General features: G+C 36.0%; 2 protein-coding genes and 1 pseudogene across 4 annotated transcripts; all 3 read left to right on the top strand.

The window, feature by feature from the left end:
* Positions 1-1,215: 1,215 nt before the first annotated feature.
* LOC118060524 (homeobox-leucine zipper protein ANTHOCYANINLESS 2) lies at positions 1,216-7,236 on the top strand. Of its 2 annotated transcripts, XM_035073753.2 has the most exons (9): positions 1,216-1,332; positions 2,640-2,854; positions 2,981-3,098; positions 3,189-3,857; positions 4,208-4,309; positions 4,386-4,598; positions 5,727-5,901; positions 5,989-6,356; positions 6,442-7,236. In XM_035073753.2, exons 2-9 carry the CDS (start codon positions 2,649-2,651, stop codon positions 6,832-6,834), a joined length of 2,244 nt encoding a protein of 747 aa, XP_034929644.1. In that variant the 5' UTR covers positions 1,216-1,332; positions 2,640-2,648; the 3' UTR covers positions 6,835-7,236. The 2 variants fall into 2 exon arrangements, with proteins under 2 accessions (XP_034929644.1, XP_034929643.1); XM_035073752.2 differs by lacking the exon at positions 1,216-1,332 and having other exon boundaries at positions 2,467-2,854.
* A 307-nt stretch (positions 7,237-7,543) lies between these two features.
* LOC118060525 (protein ROOT PRIMORDIUM DEFECTIVE 1-like) lies at positions 7,544-12,179 on the top strand (annotated as a pseudogene).
* A 2,420-nt stretch (positions 12,180-14,599) lies between these two features.
* On the top strand, positions 14,600-19,725 carry LOC118060526 (E3 ubiquitin-protein ligase XBAT33). Of its 2 annotated transcripts, none has more exons than XM_035073754.2 (10): positions 14,600-14,903; positions 14,988-15,047; positions 15,625-15,696; positions 15,784-15,965; positions 16,133-16,293; positions 16,385-16,443; positions 16,530-16,576; positions 16,677-16,820; positions 17,929-18,020; positions 18,894-19,725. In XM_035073754.2, the coding sequence occupies exons 1-10, from the start codon at positions 14,727-14,729 to the stop codon at positions 19,430-19,432; spliced, it is 1,533 nt and encodes a 510-aa protein (XP_034929645.1). In that variant the 5' UTR covers positions 14,600-14,726; the 3' UTR covers positions 19,433-19,725. The 2 variants fall into 2 exon arrangements, with proteins under 2 accessions (XP_034929645.1, XP_034929646.1); XM_035073755.2 differs by having other exon boundaries at positions 14,771-14,911.
* The last annotated feature ends 217 nt before the right edge of the window (positions 19,726-19,942 follow it).

The raw sequence follows: 19,942 nt of genomic DNA, 5'->3' as shown, positions 1-19,942 counted from the left end.
TCTACCTTCAATTTAACAAACTAAACTTAACCACCACAATTTTTATCTATAATTTAACAATCTTCTCTCAAAAATTCTCAATCATAATATTAATATAACCATTTCGTTGTTATTCAATAAAATAATTTACTTGTTCTTAAATATCATCCATTTAGCAATATACATTTCATATTACACAATTTCACATGCATTTTCACAGGTTGAGAAAAAATTTTCCTATTCTCTTGGCTGAAATACATAATAAGAAAAGGTAATTTTTCATATTCTTATACTAAAATTTCATGGTTTTCCATATATATATATATATATTAATTAGGGTTTTACATCTCTCTTTTGAATTAAACATTAAACATATTTTTTATTTCTTTTGTATCCATCCCTTTTATTTTGACACTGACCGAATGCAAGTTATTATCAAAATCCACTTTCCCAAACCACCCTTTAAATTCTCTAACCATTATTTTCAAGTCTCATCTTCCTACTAGCCAACCATAAGCTGTTGCAAACCCTACACTTAAATCTCAAGCTCGCTGAAACAAAACCTACCAAGGCATGACAGCATTAACTTGCTTTACACGCGCTAGCAAACACGCGTGGAATATTAAGGGGCGGATATCACGAAATAGCGTGCCATGTAATAAAAAGGGAAAACGTCTCAAAAGTCCCTAACTTGTGAGGATAGTCCAGATAGGTCATCAATCTATTTTCACCTCAACCAGGTCCTTAATATATCTTGGAATTCTCAATCAGACCCCTTTCACTTTTATTTCTAAAACTATTAAGTAATCCCATGAATATAAAATGAATTTTATCCTGTAAGATAAAATTAATTATTGGCTATTATTAGTTTTAATAATGTGAGACTCACTCGCTATATTAAATTATATATAGAAACAAAACCCTTTCTTCTTCCTAATTTTTATTATGTTGAATATCTTAGTAGATCTATATGTTTTTAATGGATTAAATAAAAACTACTTAATTACTCAACCATTCTATTAACTTAATTAAACTACTTGAAGGATTTAAATGAGAATTAATTGATATGTTAAGGATACAATCAAGAAAAAAACAAGTTGGAGACTTAATTTAAATTACTCCTAGAAGTTGGGACCTTTTTAAGTTTGCCCTGATAAAAATAGACAAAGGGACCCACCAATTGACCTTTTTCATTGCCCTACAAATACAACAAGAGCATTCTTCCTCTCTTCTTCAGTTCTTTTACGTAGTTTCTCTTTTTTGTGTCCTTCTTTAGAAATAATAAGAAAGAAAATCTTTTGTGAAAGGAAAGAGGCCATTTGAAGAAAAAAAAAAATAGAGAAAGAAGAAAATGTAAGTGAATTTTTGCTTCATGTCTTCTATTTATTTATTTATTTATTCTTGTATTGTCACATAGTTTTTAACTTTTATATTTCCTCAGGTTACTCTTAGTTTTTTTTGTTGATCGGTACACACATGTAGCTAGGAAAGATCATGAACAACTATCAGAAAATTAAAAAGACCTTAGTGAGGCTAATTTTATACTTCCTCTCTCTCTCTCTCTCTCTCTATATATATATATATATATATATATATATTTTGCTTTCATGTAGCATTTTTTCTTGTCTCGGTCACATACTTGACTATTTCGTTTTGTCTTTTACCTTTCTCTTATGTGTTGATTCAGAGAGGGAGGGAGAAGAAAGGATTTGATAGTTTTATTTTATCAATAGGCTGTTTTCGTTAATGTCGAAGAAAGTTTTTTTTTTTTTTTTGGTGTTTTCTTTAACATTCAGCTACCCTTTTACGTGTTTAACTGTTTTCCATGTCACGAAAATTGAAGGAGAAGAAGAGAGGTCAACTGGGATTGTTTTTGTTTTTGCTTTTTTTTAACAAAAAAGAGTGTGAGCCTATGAGATAATTTATTTATTAAAAAAGGGTGAACTTTTTGTTGTTTTTTTTTTTTTTTTTTGTAATATAATTCAACCTTTCTAGTTCTTCACCTTTCTGGGTTAGTCTTTTTCAACAACGACAATCACTTGGTCCGCATGCTATGTTTCTTGTATGTGTGCATGGAAATATTAAAGGCAATCTTCTCTTGTTGCAAAGATTTTCAATTTGATGAGATGTGAACAGTGTACACATCAAGAAAAGATTGGTTTTTGTTTCTGTTTGTACCTTTTATCTTATTATCACTCCACAGGCCAATTCAGAGAGAGAGAGAGAGAGAGAGAGAGAGAGAGAGAGAGATGAGTCATCCGTTATTAAGCGTTGACAAAGAAATAGGTTTTCTTGTTTCTATCTTAAGAATATGAGCGTGGTTTTTTATTCTAGTTCAAACTTCAAGCAAGTGCTGGAAAGGTCAAAACTTGCTAGACAAAATCGAAGCCTACCTCTGTGAAAGTGATAGCTACCTTTTCAAGAGAAACTGCGCGTGATTATTTAAGATAAAAAGAAGTTGGGGGGGGGGGGGTTCCTTTTTGTTTTCTATTTTGATGAGTTTTGGGGGTTTGTTGGAGCTAATAGTTTTAAGGGTAGTCAAGGGGTTTCAAGGTTTGTGACAGATATGGTTGCAGTGCACTGTAACAACACCATGCCTACTGGTGGTGCTTGGAATTAGATAATTTATGACCCTTGTTTGTCCGTGGGAATTTTTGCAGAAAATTAAGATGGATGGTCGTGGTGATATGGGTCTGTTTGGGGAACATTTTGATCCTTGTTTGGCAGGGAGGATCAAGGATGATGGTTATGAGAGCAGGTCCGGTAGTGATAACATTGAAGGAGCATCTGGTGAAGATCAGGATGTTGGAGACGATCAAAGGCCTAGGAAGAAGTACAACAGACACACTGCTAATCAAATACAAGAGCTTGAATCGTATGAGTTCTTCCTTTGGCTATTTCTTTTATGCTAAGAGATCTATGTATTGTGTTTACTTATCTTGGATTGAAAGATTTTTTTTCCTAAAAGAGCTTTGGTTCTATTTGTTTTTGATGTTAATAGTTTCTTCAAGGAGTGTCCTCATCCTGATGAGAAACAAAGATCAGAGCTTAGCAGGACGCTTGGCTTGGAAAGCAAGCAAATCAAGTTTTGGTTTCAAAACAGGAGAACTCAAATGAAGGTAAATTGATAGACTTGTTTGTACCTTTTTAATTTGCTTCCTTGTATTTTCCCTTTTGAAAATCTTGATTTCGGTCATTTTGGACTTCAGACCCAATTGGAAAGGCACGAGAATGTAATCCTCAAGCAAGAAAATGATAAACTCCGACTTGAGAATGAGTTGTTGAAACAAAACATGAGCGATCCAATTTGCAACAATTGTGGTGGTCCTGTGGTGCCCGGTCCGGTGTCTTATGAGCAACGGCAGTTAAGGATCGAAAATGCTCGATTGATGGATGAATTAGGTCGTGTTTGTGCCTTAACCAATAAGTTTTTAGGCAGACCCCTCACATCCTCAGCCAATCCTATCCCTCCGTTTAGCTCAAACTCCAAGTTGGACCTTGCAGTTGGGATAAATGGATATGGCAATTTAGGCCATACAGACAACATGTTGCCAACGGGGCTTGATAATAATGGAGGGATTAGGATGCCTCCGATGAAACCAACAGGCAATGCTGTCGAAGAAGTACCTCATGATAGATCAATATTTGTAGATCTTGCACTTGCTGCTATGGATGAATTGATAAAGATGACTCAGATTGAAAGTCCCGTTTGGATCAAAAGCTTAGATGGAGGGAAGGAGGTCCTGAACCATGAGGAGTATATGAGGACTTTTCCTCGCCTTGGCAAGAAACCCAGCAATTTTGTTACCGAGGCTACACGGGAGAGTGGTGTAGTACTCGTCAACATCTTGGCTCTAGTTGAGAAATTGATGGACGTGGTATGCTACCTAACTCTTTGTGCTGTTATGAATTTTTCAATTATTTTTCTCTTAAGCATGAGCTCGTTATTGGATTTGACTACTGTATTTCATTTTTCTTAGTGTATTTTTGTGTCAAAGACAATGTAACTATAATTTTTGAAGCACTTTGTCAAGATTAGAATAGTTTGGTGAGATTGTTTACATTTTTTTGTTTATGATCTCACGGCTGCTGAATCCCTTTATCTGAAAGGATGGTGCTGAGAAAGCTGCAAATTCAATCTTAATATGCTTCATTTATTCAACTAGAAATGGTGAAATGCTTCTAGTTTTGTACATGCATGGTAGTTTAACTGCTCTTCCATATACAGAATGGATGGGTGGAGATGTTTCCCAGCTTGATTGCTAGAGCTGCCACCACTGATATCATATCAAGTGGCATGGGTGGAACAAAAAGTGGAGCTTTGCAAATGGTATGTCGTTATCCTACATGTTCTATAGTCTTTTGCAGTGAATTAGCTGGCGTTTATGAGTGTTTTTCTTTTCCAGATAAATGCCGAGTTTCAATTGATTTCGCCTTTTGTCCCTGTGCGTCAAGTGAAGTTCCTTCGGTTATGCAAGCATCTCACGGAGGGTGTGTGGGCTGTAGTTGATGTTTCCATTGATGCAAACCAGGAAAATCTAAATGCACAAGCCCCTGTAACCTGCAAGAGGCTTCCTTCTGGCTGCATTATACAAGATATGAACAATGGTTGCTCTAAGGTGATGACTTGTATAGATTAATTCTTCGTTTGTTGTACTAATTATATATACTTGTGGTTTCTTTATTCATTATGGTTGTGCACCAAAGTTTCTCTCCTTGCTGTAATGAAATATATTATTAATTTACTTGAAAACCTGAGCTTTGATATTTATCATTTAACTAAAGTTTCTTCTTTGATTTAAATAAATTAATTAAACCCTCCAATTCCAAAGCGAAATCTGCTTACTGCATGCACTTAATTAGCCCATTGCTACTTTCTAAGACGACGATATCACTTGCATTTGACACGCATGCCCGCGCGCACACATGTTTTTGATTCCTTGGTCTTGGATTCAGTGCATTCACAATCTTTCTATCCAGGTAAAGCCTTGTGGTTTCCAATCTTTGCTGTACACCTCCTTCATTTGATGTTTTTATTCCTATCTCTCTTCTGTTCTTCAGCTGTTTACTCTTGCTGTCCGTGAGGTAACATGATCCGGGTCCAATGATTATACTTTAATCTTCTGATTCCAAGTAATGACCTGCTACGACTGTATTATGATAGAATCACAATTACCTTCCTATATATGTAATTGAAAAACCTCGTGAAATCTTATTTTCAAGTTCTAAGAAGGATAGTATTTTATATTATGTGCAATAATGCTCTCTCCTCATTTTCAATACTGTGCCTTGAATTTGGAGCCTTTCTTGTCCTTTCCATAGACTTCCTTTCGACGTGGTATGGAACTGCATGATATATGTTACTTTATTAGTCTGCTCTAACCATTGGTTATAAGTCTATTTTTCTATGTATTCACCATTTCATTATTATTCTCACCATTAATGGAAGAGTTAAGTGTTTAACATCGCCAGAACTTTGATCAATTAAGAATAACTCAGTAGCATCAGAATTTTACAGGCTTCATGGTTTACTAATTATTAATAATAAAAACAAGTACTGAAACATTTTAAACTGTGCTCATATATAGAAACGTCTTCGTGGAATTGTTTTTATTTGAGGTGAATGGAACCCAGCAAACGTACCAAAGTTTGATTGCTTGCTAAATAGAGGTGTACTACTGTTGATAGATGCTCGGAATATGCAGGTGCTTATATGTTCCAAAATGCTGACTGATAGTAAAATGCAGGTTACATGGGTGGAACATTCCGAATATGATGAGAGTGCAGTCCATCAACTCTACCGACCCATACTTCGTTCTGGCAGGGGCTTTGGTGCACAGAGGTGGCTCGCTGCCCTTCAACGGTATTACGAGGGCATGGCAATGATTATGTCTCCTAGCATTTTGGGTGAAGATCAGGCAGGTCCGGGAATCTGCTCAATCCTTTCTTTATTTGTCTATTTTCTCGAATTAATTAAGTCTTTTGAGTTGTGATGCTATCATGATACAGTGATAAATCTGGGAGGTAAGAAAAGCATGTTAAAGCTAGCACGACGAATGGTGGATAACTTCTGTTCTGGGGTTTGTGCTTCTTCTTTGCACAATTGGGGCAACCTTGTGGCTGGAAATGTGAGTGAAGACGTGAGGATTTTGACCCGAAAGAGTATTGATGAACCTGGTGAACCAGATGGTATTGTGTTGAGTGCTGCGACTTCTGTTTGGCTGCCAGTTTCACGACAAAGGTTATTTGACTTCTTGAGGGATGAACAATCAAGGAGCCATTGGGACATTTTATCCAATGGTGGAACGTTGCAGGAGATGATCCAAATCCCCAAGGGACAGGGACAATGGAACCGTGTCTCTCTCCTGCGCTCAACTGTGAGTGGCCATAACCAACTTTCAACATTTTTGTTTCTTTTACCAAGTGTTTAATTGTATAATTTCTGTTTCTTGCAACCTTCAGGCTGTTGATGCTGATGCGGGTGTGAAGAACATGTTAATATTACAAGAAACCTGGAATGATGTCTCAGGTTCGCTAGTAGTGTATGCACCAGTCGACTTACAATCGATGAGTGTAGTGACGTCTGGTGGAGACTCTACCTATGTGGCTCTCCTGCCATCAGGGTTTGTGATTCTTCCAGCTAATTCATTTAGTAATGGTGAGCCCAGCAACAGCGATGGGAATCCAGTCAAAAGAGATAGCGATAGCAACAATGGATGTGGATCGTTTTTGACTGTCGGGTTCCAAATTTTGGCGAGCAACCTTCCTTCAGCCATACTTACAGTCGAGTCAGTCGAGACGATTCATAATCTCATCTCCTGCACAATGCAGAGGATCAGAACAGCCTTCAACTAATGGTGGCTTCTTAACTAACTAGTACATCTCCTTTTCCTTTTCTTTTCGGACATACAAGTATACAAAGTATTAGGAAGGCAAAACAGATAGAATGGACATGAAATAGAGGGAGCTTGAAGTGGCAACCTCTGCACAAGTAGGGTTTCAAGTCAAGAACAAACAGCATGGAGGTGATGTGTGTAGGATGACTCAGGATGTTACTGCCCATGCTGAGCTAGTTCTAACTCGGCGACATACCATGGTCTTGTGGTTCGGGTATTGACTCAGTTAGCCTTAGCAAATGTTTTTGTTTTGTCCTCTCGTATACAGAAAAACAATATAGACATTGGAGACTGCTAGTTCTTTAACCTTTGGTGTTATGAAAACAGTTCAAGCTCTTAGGCAATCTGGTGTTTTAACTTACATTTTGCTTCAAAGTTTTCTGCTAAGGTTAGCCTGAATTCTTGCTTGACACCTGATCTCACTCTCTTGTGTTTTGTGTATCCTTTCTGGTGTAAAAACCGTAGTGATTAAAAAGGAACTAGAGTATATTAATCAACGGATTAACCTCGAAGATATTGTGGCAAAAGATCTTTAATTTTTTATTATTATTAAAATAGCGTTATTTTAATTTAATTTTTATTTTTTTCAACTCCCGGGTTTTAAAACTAAGGTCTGAAAAGGTCAAAGAGCATCCTTGTGAGAAATCAATCCATTACAAGTTTCAAAATTTCAATAACCTTAAAGGCCAAAGCTTCGATACAAAATCACAACTAGACCCTCCATTTTTCACATCAAGTCATCAACAACTTGTAAATTGTAATTACACACAGTAAACGAATTTCACTTACCACCTCCAAGTTTTCCAACAATTCATAATCACCCCTCATTACTTTAACAGCTTTCCATTTACCCCCACTCAATCATTTCTTGAATTCTTCCCTAACTCTCCTCCACTCCAATAGTCTGTCCTTTCCTCTCTCAATCAGTCTCTGCTAAAACCCTAAAAATCAAAACATAGAAATGCTAATCTTCATTGCTGTCAATCTCTTAATCTCTAAACACAAAACCCTCAAAACTCTTGAATCCACGCTCTACAACCTTAAACACACCAAACCTATGTCTCAATCGACTTCAATTCCCAAAAAATAACAATGGGTTCGTGACCATGGATTTGACAATTACATGGAAATCGAAAAAAGACAAGAAAAGAAGAAAAGTCTTAAAAGTTTCAATCTTTAATACTTTCTCAGCACAACCAAACACTTCCCATTTCACGTCTTGACAATCTCGCTGGCAGGTTGAGGTTTAAACACGTTGAAGCTGGTGCTTTTATCCTCAAATTTCCTCATGTTTTTGAGTTATATGACCATCCAGTTCAAGGTGTGCTGTATTGTCGTTTAACGCGTAAAGCATTCAGTCAGATTGTGCAAGAAAGGAGGCCCTTTTGGCTCAAATTCCTGAAGCTGTTACCAGGTTGAGGAAGTTGATAATGATGTCTAATTCGGGCCGGTTGCGGTTGGAACATGTCAGGATTGCAAGGTATGAGTTTGGTTTGCCTGATGATTTTGAGCATTCTGTTGTTTTGAAGTATCCGCAGTTTTTAAGATTGGTTGATGCTATTGAGACTAGGAATAAGTACATTGAAGTGGTTGACAGAGGCCCTAGATTGGTGGCTTGCGCAATAGAGAAAGTTAGGGAGCTAGAGTATAGAGAGAAAGGAATGGATGCTGAGGATGTGAGGTTTAAGTTTATGGTGAATTTTCCAACCGGGTTTAAGATAGGGAAGTATTATAGGATTGCGGTGTGGAAATGGCAAAGGGTTCCTTACTGGTCACCGTATGAGGGTATTTCAGGTTATCATTTGAGGTCAGTTGAGACTCAGAAGAGAATGGAGAAGATGGTGGTGGCGAGTACTCATGAATTGTTGTCGTTGACGGTGGAGGAGAAGACTACGATGGAGGGATTGTGCATTTTAGGATGGCTATGAATTTACCTAAGAAGTTGAAGGACTTCTTGCTTCAGCATCAGGGGATTTTTTATGTTTCAACTAGAGGGAATCATAGCAAGCTTCATACGGTTTTTCTTAGAGAGGCGTATAGGAAAGGGGAGTTAGTTGAGCCCAATGATATGTACTTGGCGAGGAGGAAGTTGGGTGAGTTGGTGGTGTTGAGTTCAAGGAAAGCATATGTGGATAGGGGGTTGGTTAGATATACGAGGAACAGAGAAGACGATGAGATGGAGCATTTTAGGAGAGAATGGGAAAGACGGGGAGAGGGAGGATGGTTTGAACTTAGACTTGAGTTGTGATGTTGGTTCTGATTCGACAGATGAGGAGGGCAATGTTGATGACATTGAAAAGGCAGAGGAGGCTCAACTAACTGGTTGGCTACATAACATTGGTGGTATAAGGAGGCTCTCAGTTGGCAAGCATCAACAATTACGCATCCGAGATGTTAGAAGAAACGAATTAAATGGAATTGGGGTCATTGAGGAGGACTTGTATTTGCGGGAATACTATTGGTTTTTCAAGTGGCTTCTGTGTTGTTTCATTGGAATGTGATCCTTTTTGTGAACTGAAGTTACAGTAAAATTCACTGTGCTTGATAAACTGTAAAGGCTTCCGCTGATTTTTTATTAAATTATCTGGCCTTTGCATATCCAGATGCATATTTGATCAAATGTTTGGCATATTCTTCTTTCCTTGAATTGTTGTAGAGTGTTGCTTGCTTATAAATTGAAAAATTTGTCAGATTGTAGCACTTGTCAGACATGGAAAATGTGTGTTAATAATGAGCTATCATGCCTTAGTGCCTATCTATATTCAAAGTTGAACATGATCAAAATATATTTCAAATGACCTGGAGTAATTCTATTATATTGTCTTGCATGATGGTTTCTGATTCCACCACAGTGGTCACAGTAGGATGGCTGTCACCTCTCACCAATTTCCGGGACCCGAAATATTCCAAGTACTGTCAGAAAATGGGCTTTGAACTCCTAAGCATTCCAATCTAACGACAGCTAATATTTGGTAGCAATTGCCCAGCTGTGCTTGGCAGGTACTAATCATCAATCTGTGAGCTTTTGCATCCATTTCCAGTGTTTATCTTGTCTCTTTGCAGTTTTGCCACTGGCTGTGCTTAAAATTAATCATGTGGTCTAACAATGCTTTCTTTTTTTTTTTTGCTCAATTGTATCTCAATGCACTCCTCTTCTTCTTTCATAATATTGCTGGGTTTTCCCCCCCCAAAATTCTCGTGATTTTAACAGCCCTTCTTGCTTGCACAATTCATTGAGCTAGTTGACTCCTTGCGAGGAGATGAGCTCAACAAGCATTGCCAAGTTTTCAGTTTTATTTAGAAGGACGTGATAGGCAGCTTTGTTCTTGGTGGCATGGTTTTCCATTGATGAAGGAGCGTTGGATGGGTTAGCTAAAGGCTACCTCAGTTTTTTTTTTACTTTCTTGCTCATGTTTGCAGTGTAGCCAGCGACTGAGATTCTGATGACAGCTCACTAACAGTGCCTCCATGAGCAATCAATTTTATGTATGCATGGCCACTCTGGTATCCAAATTAGTGCCCCTGGCCCCAGCCTCAACAAGTAATTAACTTAGAGGACATTTTATGCAAGAGGAAGTGTTCAAATTGCCTGTGTCATCCAGGATCATGGTGATTTCATGCCCTGACTTCAGAATTAAGGTTTCTATACTGACATTACAGCTTGACTAATATATCACAGTAATATAACAACTGATTTTAACTGTCTCAATTCAAATTAGTTGTTTGCTTTATGAACGTATTTTCCTACATACCATTTGCATTCCTACCTATATGATGTGATTTAATTGTACATTGTAACTGTCTTGTACCATGTGATAGTTTTATGGAAATTCTCAGATTTGGTGTGATAGGTCTTCGGCTTCCCTTCTGTTTTGCCTCCTTGTGAACAAAGCAGAATTTCCTTTGTAGTTAGCTGATTAAGAAACCCTCCCCACCAAAGAAATTAACATTTAATTTGGTTGAGATCAGGTTACTTAGAAATCATTGAACTGTTTCAGATTTTAGGAAGACTAACATGTGATATGTATGTGGATATATTCATGTTTATAGTGCTCGTATGCATATGCAAGTGTCTGTAGATGTTGGGATCCTATCAAACTCTCCAAAAAACTGCAGTCCTCAAATTTTAGGAAAGAAAAGTAAATCAGATAAAGAACTCTAATTATTTAAAATGCAACATACCATAAGATACCAAAAACTTTTGTAGTTACAAGTTCCCTTAAACATTTCCCACAAGCCAGCAATTCTTGGTTTTAGATTCCAATTGTTACATATCATCTCCAGCTCCTTGCCATCTTCTACCCTGTGATTCCACCATGTTGGTCGATTTGTAGGCGGTCACCAACTTCTGGAGTCCAAGATTTAGCAGGAATCGAATGCTAGTATCTTCTTGTTTTTTTCTTTTATGTTCGAAGTATAGTCTGAATCGTAGGGCTTTGAACTCCATATGCATTTCTAGTCCAAGGATAGACAATATGTGATATAAATTGTCCAGTTGTGCTTGTGCAAAAATCAACCATCAGTGCATGAGCTTTTGTATTCATTTCTTAATGTTTATTTGGATCTTTGCATTTTTTCCATTCACTATGATTAAACAAATAGAAGATATTCAATCATTTTCCCCATTTGTATCTGAATGCAAGCAAGCACTCTCCCTGCACTATTTTTTTTTTTAATTTACAAGTTAATTCTGTAAAAAGTACTGAATATACCCTTTCTTGCTTGCAGAAATCCCGGAACTAGTTTGACTCATATCTTGCCATGATTTGAGATTTCCTTTTTATCATGCGATCAAGGAGTGGATTCAACGAGCAACATCATGTTTTCAGCTACATCATATGGATGCGAGAGCCTTTCTTCTAACCAAGTCAAATGTATCTTCTTCCTGACATTATTTTTGCTTCGTAAAGGTTCCATGGATGGTTATCTGAAACCTATCTCAATTTTTACTTGCCTAAATACAAGCCTGTGTTTCTTGCATAGCCAGCTATTGAGATTCTGCTGACAATTCACAAAACTAAATGATGCCGCAACAAGGATATAAGCAATCTCTGGCATCCAGTTTGGAATCCACTGTAGAATAACTTGGCAGACAGTTTATGCTTGAGCAACTTTACAGATGGACCTCCTTCATCCTCAGACTACAGCGAACACCCTTTTGCTAACCTTGTACAATGCTGAAATTACTGCTGGACTGATGTCCAGCATGTCTTAAAGTGGGCGCTGTCTGGGACTCTGGCTTGGATCTTTTGTAACATGTGACTAATTTTATGGTAATTTTCAATCTAGCATACTTTTACTGAATCAAGTTTGCAGGTCTGGTGGGTATATTTGACATGAAACCTGAACAGATATAAATGAAAGAAAAGGCCCTTATCAAGTGACTGATGCAAACGTATGATCCACGTCTGTTTTCACTTGGAGTAACCCTAGCTGCTTCTCCCACCTGTAACCATGGAAAACTACAGATACCAGTATCTGGGGGTAGATCAGCAAGATTCAAGACTACTGACTTCCTATCATGAACAATTATTAAATCAACTGCCACGTGTTAGCACCATCAGTCTTTGAAGGGGCATGCTCATAAAACCTTGATTTGGTCCACCACCGAAGAGCATTCATTTCCATGGCCATGAATTTTGTTAAACACATTATTAACAATCCTTTTTTTCTTTTTACACATTTAGATGATTAATGAGGTATGCTTTCCTCGTGATTATCAAGGTTCAAGATTTCAATAGTTGTCAGAAATAAAATTTTCAATTTTTTTTTTCAGTTTTACCATGAATTAATTATTTTTAATCAGATAAAAAAATGGATTCAATCTTGATGTATGAAAGTTGTCAAAAATATTAGTTTTATAAAAAAATATTAGATAAAAAAACATTTATAGTTAATATTTAATTTTAGTTTATTTATTATAAAATATTTTCAGCTGCTGTAAAATATTTTATGAATTGTAATTTATTTACAATATCTGTTATTTATGTATTAGTTTTTTTTCCTTTTCAAACATGCTAACTATACATAATCTAGAAAAAATATATATTTGCAATTTGCCAGTTTTTTCTTTATCATTAAAGGAAGAAAATAGTACTCGACAAGGAATTAACATTTTTTCTACTATTGTTTCCACTTCCCATCTAAAATTCTAAATTAAAGGAGGAAAAAAAATAATTTTAGAAATTGGTCTCCAAAATTTCCCGGATTAGATCACCTCCCTCTCAAGTCCATCTCCAATCAAACGGCCCACATCTCACCAAACTTAACCTAATAATTTTTGCGTAAATCCCTATGTACGAAGTAATCTCATGTGGTGCCTTCCACTTCATCTACAATCAACAACCATTAATTGCCGTCTGATTCAAGCATGGTTTTTATAAATGCTATATATATGTATGTATATTATATTAATATTAGAGTATGTATTTATTATATTAGATTTTAAAAATATAAATATACATGTCTTTAGATAAGTTTGGATTGAGTATCACATCAGATTTTACAATATCTATATTTTATTTATTATTTTTTAAATTTAATAAAGTAACTATAAAAAAACTTATTTGTTCAATAAACTTAGTTTGGTATTGTTTAAATTTAAGTTAAATTCACATGTATTTTGAGGTAACCATGTTTATTTTTGTATTTTAAATATTTTTTTTTTTAAAATATTTTTTTATTTATTTTTTTAATTTTTTATTTTTGATATACTAATATCAAAAATATTTTTTAAAAAAATAATAAAATATTTTTTTAATTTATTTTCAAATAAAAAATATATTTAAAAGCTATCACACCTATATTTTCAATTATAAATATATTTTTAAATAATTAAAAAAACACACATCCCTAAAATTGTCATCTCCACAGTTAATGCTGTTCAGGGCCCACGAGAGGGCTTTGATTACATGATTGATGTGGTCTGTATGATCTTTCCTGTCAATATATTGTATGCTCTCTGATTTCCTTTTGACCCCATTTTTAATTGACTTTATTGTCGTTCTGTCCCACAAGTTTGGAATAAAAAAATATTATCAAAACCTGGTTTATTTGGATAAAATCAATTACACTGTAAATATTGGTTCTAGTTAGTTCATAAAAACCCTAATTTAATATTCTAATTGCCATTCTCAAATTTTACAGAAAAGGGGATCAGTATTTTGCCAACCAGAAAGGTAAAAATCAATGAATTACAGATATCAAATTTATTTCCACCAAGATCTGAAGTCCAAATATATAAAAATTACACTTTTGACAAAATCTTATCTACTGTTATTACTATATCAGTTAATTTTCTTACCATGACAATTAGCAAATAAGGATCCTATCTTCTGTAAGCAAGTAAATTACACTGGTCAAGCACATTGACATTAGCAAAATATTTTAGATAAATATTAACTATATATAAACACTTTTGTTTTAAAACTTAATCCGCGCAACTTTATACATAATTTGAGTAATTTAATAACTCAAGGTTTAAATTATATTAGATTTTAATAAAAATATAAAAAAAATTACCTTGTTATAATCCAGTTTAACAGTCAAATTAATCTGGTTCATCCTACTTAAATTTAGACTTGATCGTGATGGAATACTTATCTAAATTGACTATGGATGGAACCTTTTTTAAAAAAATCTATTGATATTCATTGTTATATGGTTTAAAATATCTATATAATTTAATATTTGATCTATATATATAAACAGCCACATCACCAAATTTCCACCTACATAAACAAAGCCTCAAAAAACACAAATCAGAAAAATTGTCGTTGTCTGAATTTTTTTTGTCCGAGACAGACGGAGAGGGAGGGAGAGAGAGAGAGAGAAAGGAGGGGAGTGGTCAAAATGGGGAATTCATTTGGGTGCTCAGCTTCAGGGGAGAGGTTAGTTTCAGCAGCAAGAGATGGAGATTTGGTGGAAGCCAAGATGTTATTGGATTGTAATCCTTGTCTAGCTAAATATTCAACTTTTGGTGGCCTTAATTCTCCTCTCCATTTTGCTGCTGCTAAAGGCCACAATGAGGTAAAAAGGTGAAAAAAAGGTAACTTTTTTTCTTTTTGGATTTTTCTTTTCTTTTAGTTAATGCGTCTGATTTTAATGTTCTAGATTGTGGGGTTGTTGTTAGAGAATGGAGCTGATGTGAATTCCAGGAATTACTGTGGCCAGGTAAAGAAAATGTTGTTCTTTTATTTATTGTGATTTTTTTTTGGGGCGGGGGGGGGGGGGTTTGATATATAAATGTGTTGGAATGTTCATATGATTTGTTGGATCAAATTTGATAATGGTTTTTTTTTTTCCTTGAAGTTCTTGGGTGAAAGTTTTGATTTTGATTTTTTTTTTGTTAAGTATGTTAGTGATTTGATATATAAACGTAAGAGGATGTTCATATGATTTGTTGGATCAAATTTGATAATGGGTATTTATTTGAAGTTCTTGTGGTGAAAGTGTTGATTTTGATTTTTTTTGGTTCAGTATGTTAGTGATGGGTAAATAAATAAAAGTTGAAATTTCTGTTTCATTAGAACTTTAAGTTTGATTCTAGAATTTTGGATTTTTGTTTCTGTTAATATTAGTTATGTGGAGATGAACGAAACCCAGATTTTGATTTCATTTGAATGTTGCTTGTTTTTGAAACCAGATTAATAAAAAGTGTAATTCTTTAATTTGAAACAAATTAACTGTTCTGTTTCATTTTTTTTTTTTCTCTCTAGTTAGTGATATTTTTTGTGATTTTGTTTTGAAGACGGCATTGATGCAAGCTTGTAGATATGGACACTGGGAAGTTGTGCAGACACTTTTATTGTTTAGGTGCAATGTAAGTAAATTCAGTTTCAAAAGAGAAACTTTTGTTGATTTTCTTTTTTTTAGTTGATCTGTCTTTTTGAAAATTGTGGCTTTATAGGTTACAAGGGCAGATTATCTTAATGGAAGGACTGCTCTGCACTTTGCAGCTGTAAATGGGCATGCAAGATGTATAAGATTAGTTGTAGCAGATTTTGTTCCTAGTGCCCCTTTTGAAGCTATGCATGCTCGGATAGAAGGTGATACTGGGGATGGTTCTAGTGAGAACAGATTTGACCAGAGGTAATGTTCATTCAGATTGTAAAGATTTTCACCTTGATGGCATATTGATTCTGGCGTCATTACTTTGGTGGGAAATAGTTGTCTGATGTTTCCCTCTTACTATTAGATTTATTCTTTTAGTGGTTTATACCACAAAAGTATTTGACTTATGTTATATTATTGTGCAGTGCGCTGTCCAGGTTTGTAAATAAGGCGGCTGATGGTGGTATCACTGCTCTTCACATGGTTGCATTGAATGGGTATTTTGATTGTGTACAGCTTCTACTTGATATTCATGCAAATGTATCATCAGAGACATTTCATTATGGGACAACGATGGATTTGATAGGTTTACCTTTCTGCTCTATGCCTCACAATTTGTTTGCAAATCTTTTGTTTGTGATTTGTACCCCTGAAAATATAATTATGTCGATGTGCAGGGGCTGGAAGCACCCCCTTGCATTATGCTGCCTGTGGGGGCAATTTAAAATGCTGTCAGGTAAGAATAATATCCAACAAGAAGAAGCTTGCCTTTCCTGTCTTTCACTTTATGAACATTAGATGATAGTGCTGCTAATTCTCCAGATCCTTCTTGCAAGAGGTGCCAGTCGGACGACATTGAATTGCAATGGGTAAATTGCTTTGGGTTTGTTTTGTGTTATGACTAATTGATGCAACAGCTCTGGAATTTATTGTGAAAAATTGACATAGAAACTCCTGTGTTTTCTTCAGGTGGCTGCCTGTTGATGTTGCTAGGATGTGGGGGCGTCATTGGCTTGAACCATTGTTGGCACCAAATTCTGAATCTACAATACCTAGATTTCCTCACTCTAATTACTTAGCCTTGCCTCTTTTGAGTGTACTTAACATAGCAAGGTACTTTTTCAACTTAATATATATGCTCCCTCTCACACACACACACATGCTCATATAGAGGTGTGCATACATCCATGCTAAGAAGGTGATGGTTTAAAAAATATCATTGCAACAGCACTAACTAAAGTCTCAAACGCTTGATGTTTATAATTTTCTAAATTTGGGTATCATAGGAATTTCAGAAATAAATTTGAGTCCAATAAAATAGCCTAGTTTCTAATATTAAACTGATAGAGTGGATATTGGTCTTCAGCCCTTTGTTGCTTTCTTGGGCAGCTTATTGTTTAAGGAAAAGTAAGTTTGATGCTTTTATTAATTCTGCAACAAAGAGCAAGAGATATGAACTCGGTTAAGAACAAGCTGCTCTAGCTTGGTTCACTATGAGCTTGTCAACCAAGTCTGGCTAATATGGAACCTGTTTATTGGGATACGAGTACCTAACAGTTAATGTCTCATGCTTGCTGAATACTGTATAAGCTAGATACTGATTATGTTTTCTTTGTGCGATATCTTATAGCATGAATTGGTGTAATGATGCTTACAGAATTAAATCAAACTATAAACCCTTTGTCGAGGCAATGTGTGAATTGTGAAGGATCAAAACTTGAGAAGGTTTCTACTTTGATGTTTTGTTCCATATCCTGCTATCAGTTGGTGCTATTACTACTTTCAGGAAAGGAGGAAAATGAACAACCGGAGAATTTATAAGCTCTTAGCAGAGATGTAAATAGTAATTAAAAATCCTAACATTCCCCGTGTTAAGATTGCTTGAAGGCTGAATCAGCACATGTTGGCTACCCTAGTAATGGAATTATCTGTACATCATTGCATCAAGACTGACGTAACTTGTGTCAAGAGTTTCCCTTGCTCATTACGAAATCATTTGTCAACTTGTTGCACATGCAAGAGACTCATGTGTGATGTTACATTTTTTTAGATCTCAAGCCAGAAAATCTAAGCCGACTACAGTTACTTTTTTGTTAACCTTGAATTGAACCAATGCCCTGGAGTTTGATATGATATTGAAAGTTTTTCAGTGTTTAGTTAAATAATGTTAGCCTTGGTTAATGAACACTGAATATGATGCTTTCTGAACTATTCTTTGCAGAGAGAGTGGGCTGCAATGCTCAACAAGGTCCTCTGATGACCCTGATATTTGCGCTGTTTGCCTGGAGAGAGCATGCAATGTGGCCGCAGAAGGTTTGTTCTTTCTGTCTTTGAATTTATCAAGGTTTTCCTTGTGTTGAACTCTTGGACCTCGATCCTCTTTATTAGCAATGCTACCTTGAACATTTATATGCTCATGGTTCTTCTGGAAGCATCTATTTTCCTTCCATCAATATAAATGCAACAGCTTTCGAAGATGCACCTATTTAAGCAACATAATATTTTTGGCTGGGAGAAAAGAAATTAGGTTCAATGCCAATGCTTATCGCCTGCCTATGAAGAATGTGATTGATTTGTCAATATCAATTTATTTTGGTTCTGGTTTGTATCTCCATTATCTATGAGTCATGTCAATGTATTCATATCTATAATTGCTGCGTCTTTCTGAGGACTTATTATATTTGCTGCATCTAGGTAGCAAGAACCTTGTTCTCTCTTTCAACCAATATAAATTTGTCTACTGGTGAAGATTGAGGACTGTGGTGTCTTTAAATCCTTGCATGAAGGTTCTCAGTTCTTCTTTTTGCATAAGCCAAGTGCATTGTTTTCTTGTGTTTTTCCCTTAGTTATAGAACTGCAAAAGATTTCATGCATCCGTTCGTCTGTCCGTCCATCTTTAGTTGTGAAGATCAACTTTCTGCTTCACTTTTTCATGTTGGCATCCAAAGTATTATAGGATTTCTTTCCCTTCTACAAGTGCACATAGTTTTAGTTTCTCTGAAATTGCCCCTTTGATAGAAATCTGAACTTGGAAAAAAACTTCATTTATCACTTTAATTTTAGAAATATTTTGAGAACCTTTCTACTTACGTTCTCCATCACCTTTGCAATCTTTGGTGAAATTGATTGTGTGTCCAGTATGCCATTCATTTCTTGTTATTGATCGGCAGTTCTTCTCATATTTAGGGTGCAGGCATGAGCTTTGTGTAAGATGTGCACTCTACCTGTGCTCAACATGCAATATCTCATCCGAAATGGTAGGCCCTACTGGCTCCATCCCATGTCCTCTTTGCAGGCATGGCATTGTCTCTTTTGATAGACTGCCTGGTTCCTCGGCAAAGGAAATGAAGCTTCCTCTGTCTCTTGGCCTCTGTGCTCCATGCATGCTTCATCCTCATGACATGGATGGGAAATCGCTAGCATGTTTACCAGAGGTCCGAAAGAATCGAGTGGCTTCAGTTTCTTCTGATTTTCTCTGCCCAGTCACTTGCAGCCCATTTCCTTCTGTTGCCATCCCTTTATGTACCTGCAATGATGAACCATGCCCATCTCTTGAAACCCAAGAGGCTGAATCACAAGATGAATCCTCTCACCGTTCGCAAACATCTGTAGAGCAGGTTAAAGTGGAAGGACCAAGGCTTGAGAAAACAAGCTGTTCGAGTATGTTTTGGGGGAGAAGGAGCTGCAGCAGAGAGCATCAGTGCACTTCAGAAATAAATGCATGACTTGTTTTGCTGGATGAATGGTCTTGGATTGAATGTTTTGCTGACACCGGTGTGTGCGCAAGGTTGTGATATTTCGTCATACCAACACTGAATTTTCAAAATCCATGTTTGCCTCCAGTTTTTCTCGGCTGGCTACATGGTAAATGGATTTAGGATTGGAAACAAGGAATTTGACTCTGCCCTATCGATGATGTATTTTTAAAATATTTGGTGAGGGTTGTAAAAATTGCATGGGGGGTTTACAGATCGATTGTAACTGTATGTCATCGAAGAAGACTTTTTGTCCCTTGTTCGTCCTCCCTTTTGTTACTAACTGCACTGCATCTGTTAGCCTTATTAAACAATGCTTCTGTCTTTGATTGGCCCGGGACAGGAGAGACTTGAAGAAGTAAAGAAGAGAGAGAGAGAGAGAGATGGGAGAAGCTGAGAAGAAGAAGAAGAGAAGGAGCAGGTGAAGGGAGGAAGGGAAACTCATTCTATAATAATTTCTTTCGCTATTAATTTCATGCC

The sequence above is a fragment of the Populus alba genome, chromosome 12, assembly GCF_005239225.2.
Source record: "Populus alba chromosome 12, ASM523922v2, whole genome shotgun sequence".
NCBI lineage: Eukaryota > Viridiplantae > Streptophyta > Magnoliopsida > Malpighiales > Salicaceae > Populus > Populus alba.
Note: the sequence above shows the minus strand (reverse complement) of the source record. Positions and strands in the feature narration are given on the sequence as shown.

What these genes read in the sequence shown, in the direction of transcription:
- LOC118060524 (XM_035073752.2), top strand. Translation starts at nt 2,607, where the DNA reads ATGACCCTTGTTTGTCCGTGGGAATTTTTGCAGAAAATTAAGATGGAT. An exon ending in TGAACAATGGTTGCTCTAAG is followed by an intron (nt 4,599 to 5,726) that starts GTGATGACTTGT and finishes AGTAAAATGCAG; the next exon opens with GTTACATGGGTGGAACATTC. An exon ending in TCTCTCTCCTGCGCTCAACT is followed by an intron (nt 6,357 to 6,441) that starts GTGAGTGGCCAT and finishes TGCAACCTTCAG; the next exon opens with GCTGTTGATGCTGATGCGGG.
- LOC118060526 (XM_035073754.2), top strand. Translation starts at nt 14,727, where the DNA reads ATGGGGAATTCATTTGGGTGCTCAGCTTCAGGGGAGAGGTTAGTTTCA. An exon ending in CTGCTAAAGGCCACAATGAG is followed by an intron (nt 14,904 to 14,987) that starts GTAAAAAGGTGA and finishes TTAATGTTCTAG; the next exon opens with ATTGTGGGGTTGTTGTTAGA. An exon ending in TTTTATTGTTTAGGTGCAAT is followed by an intron (nt 15,697 to 15,783) that starts GTAAGTAAATTC and finishes GTGGCTTTATAG; the next exon opens with GTTACAAGGGCAGATTATCT.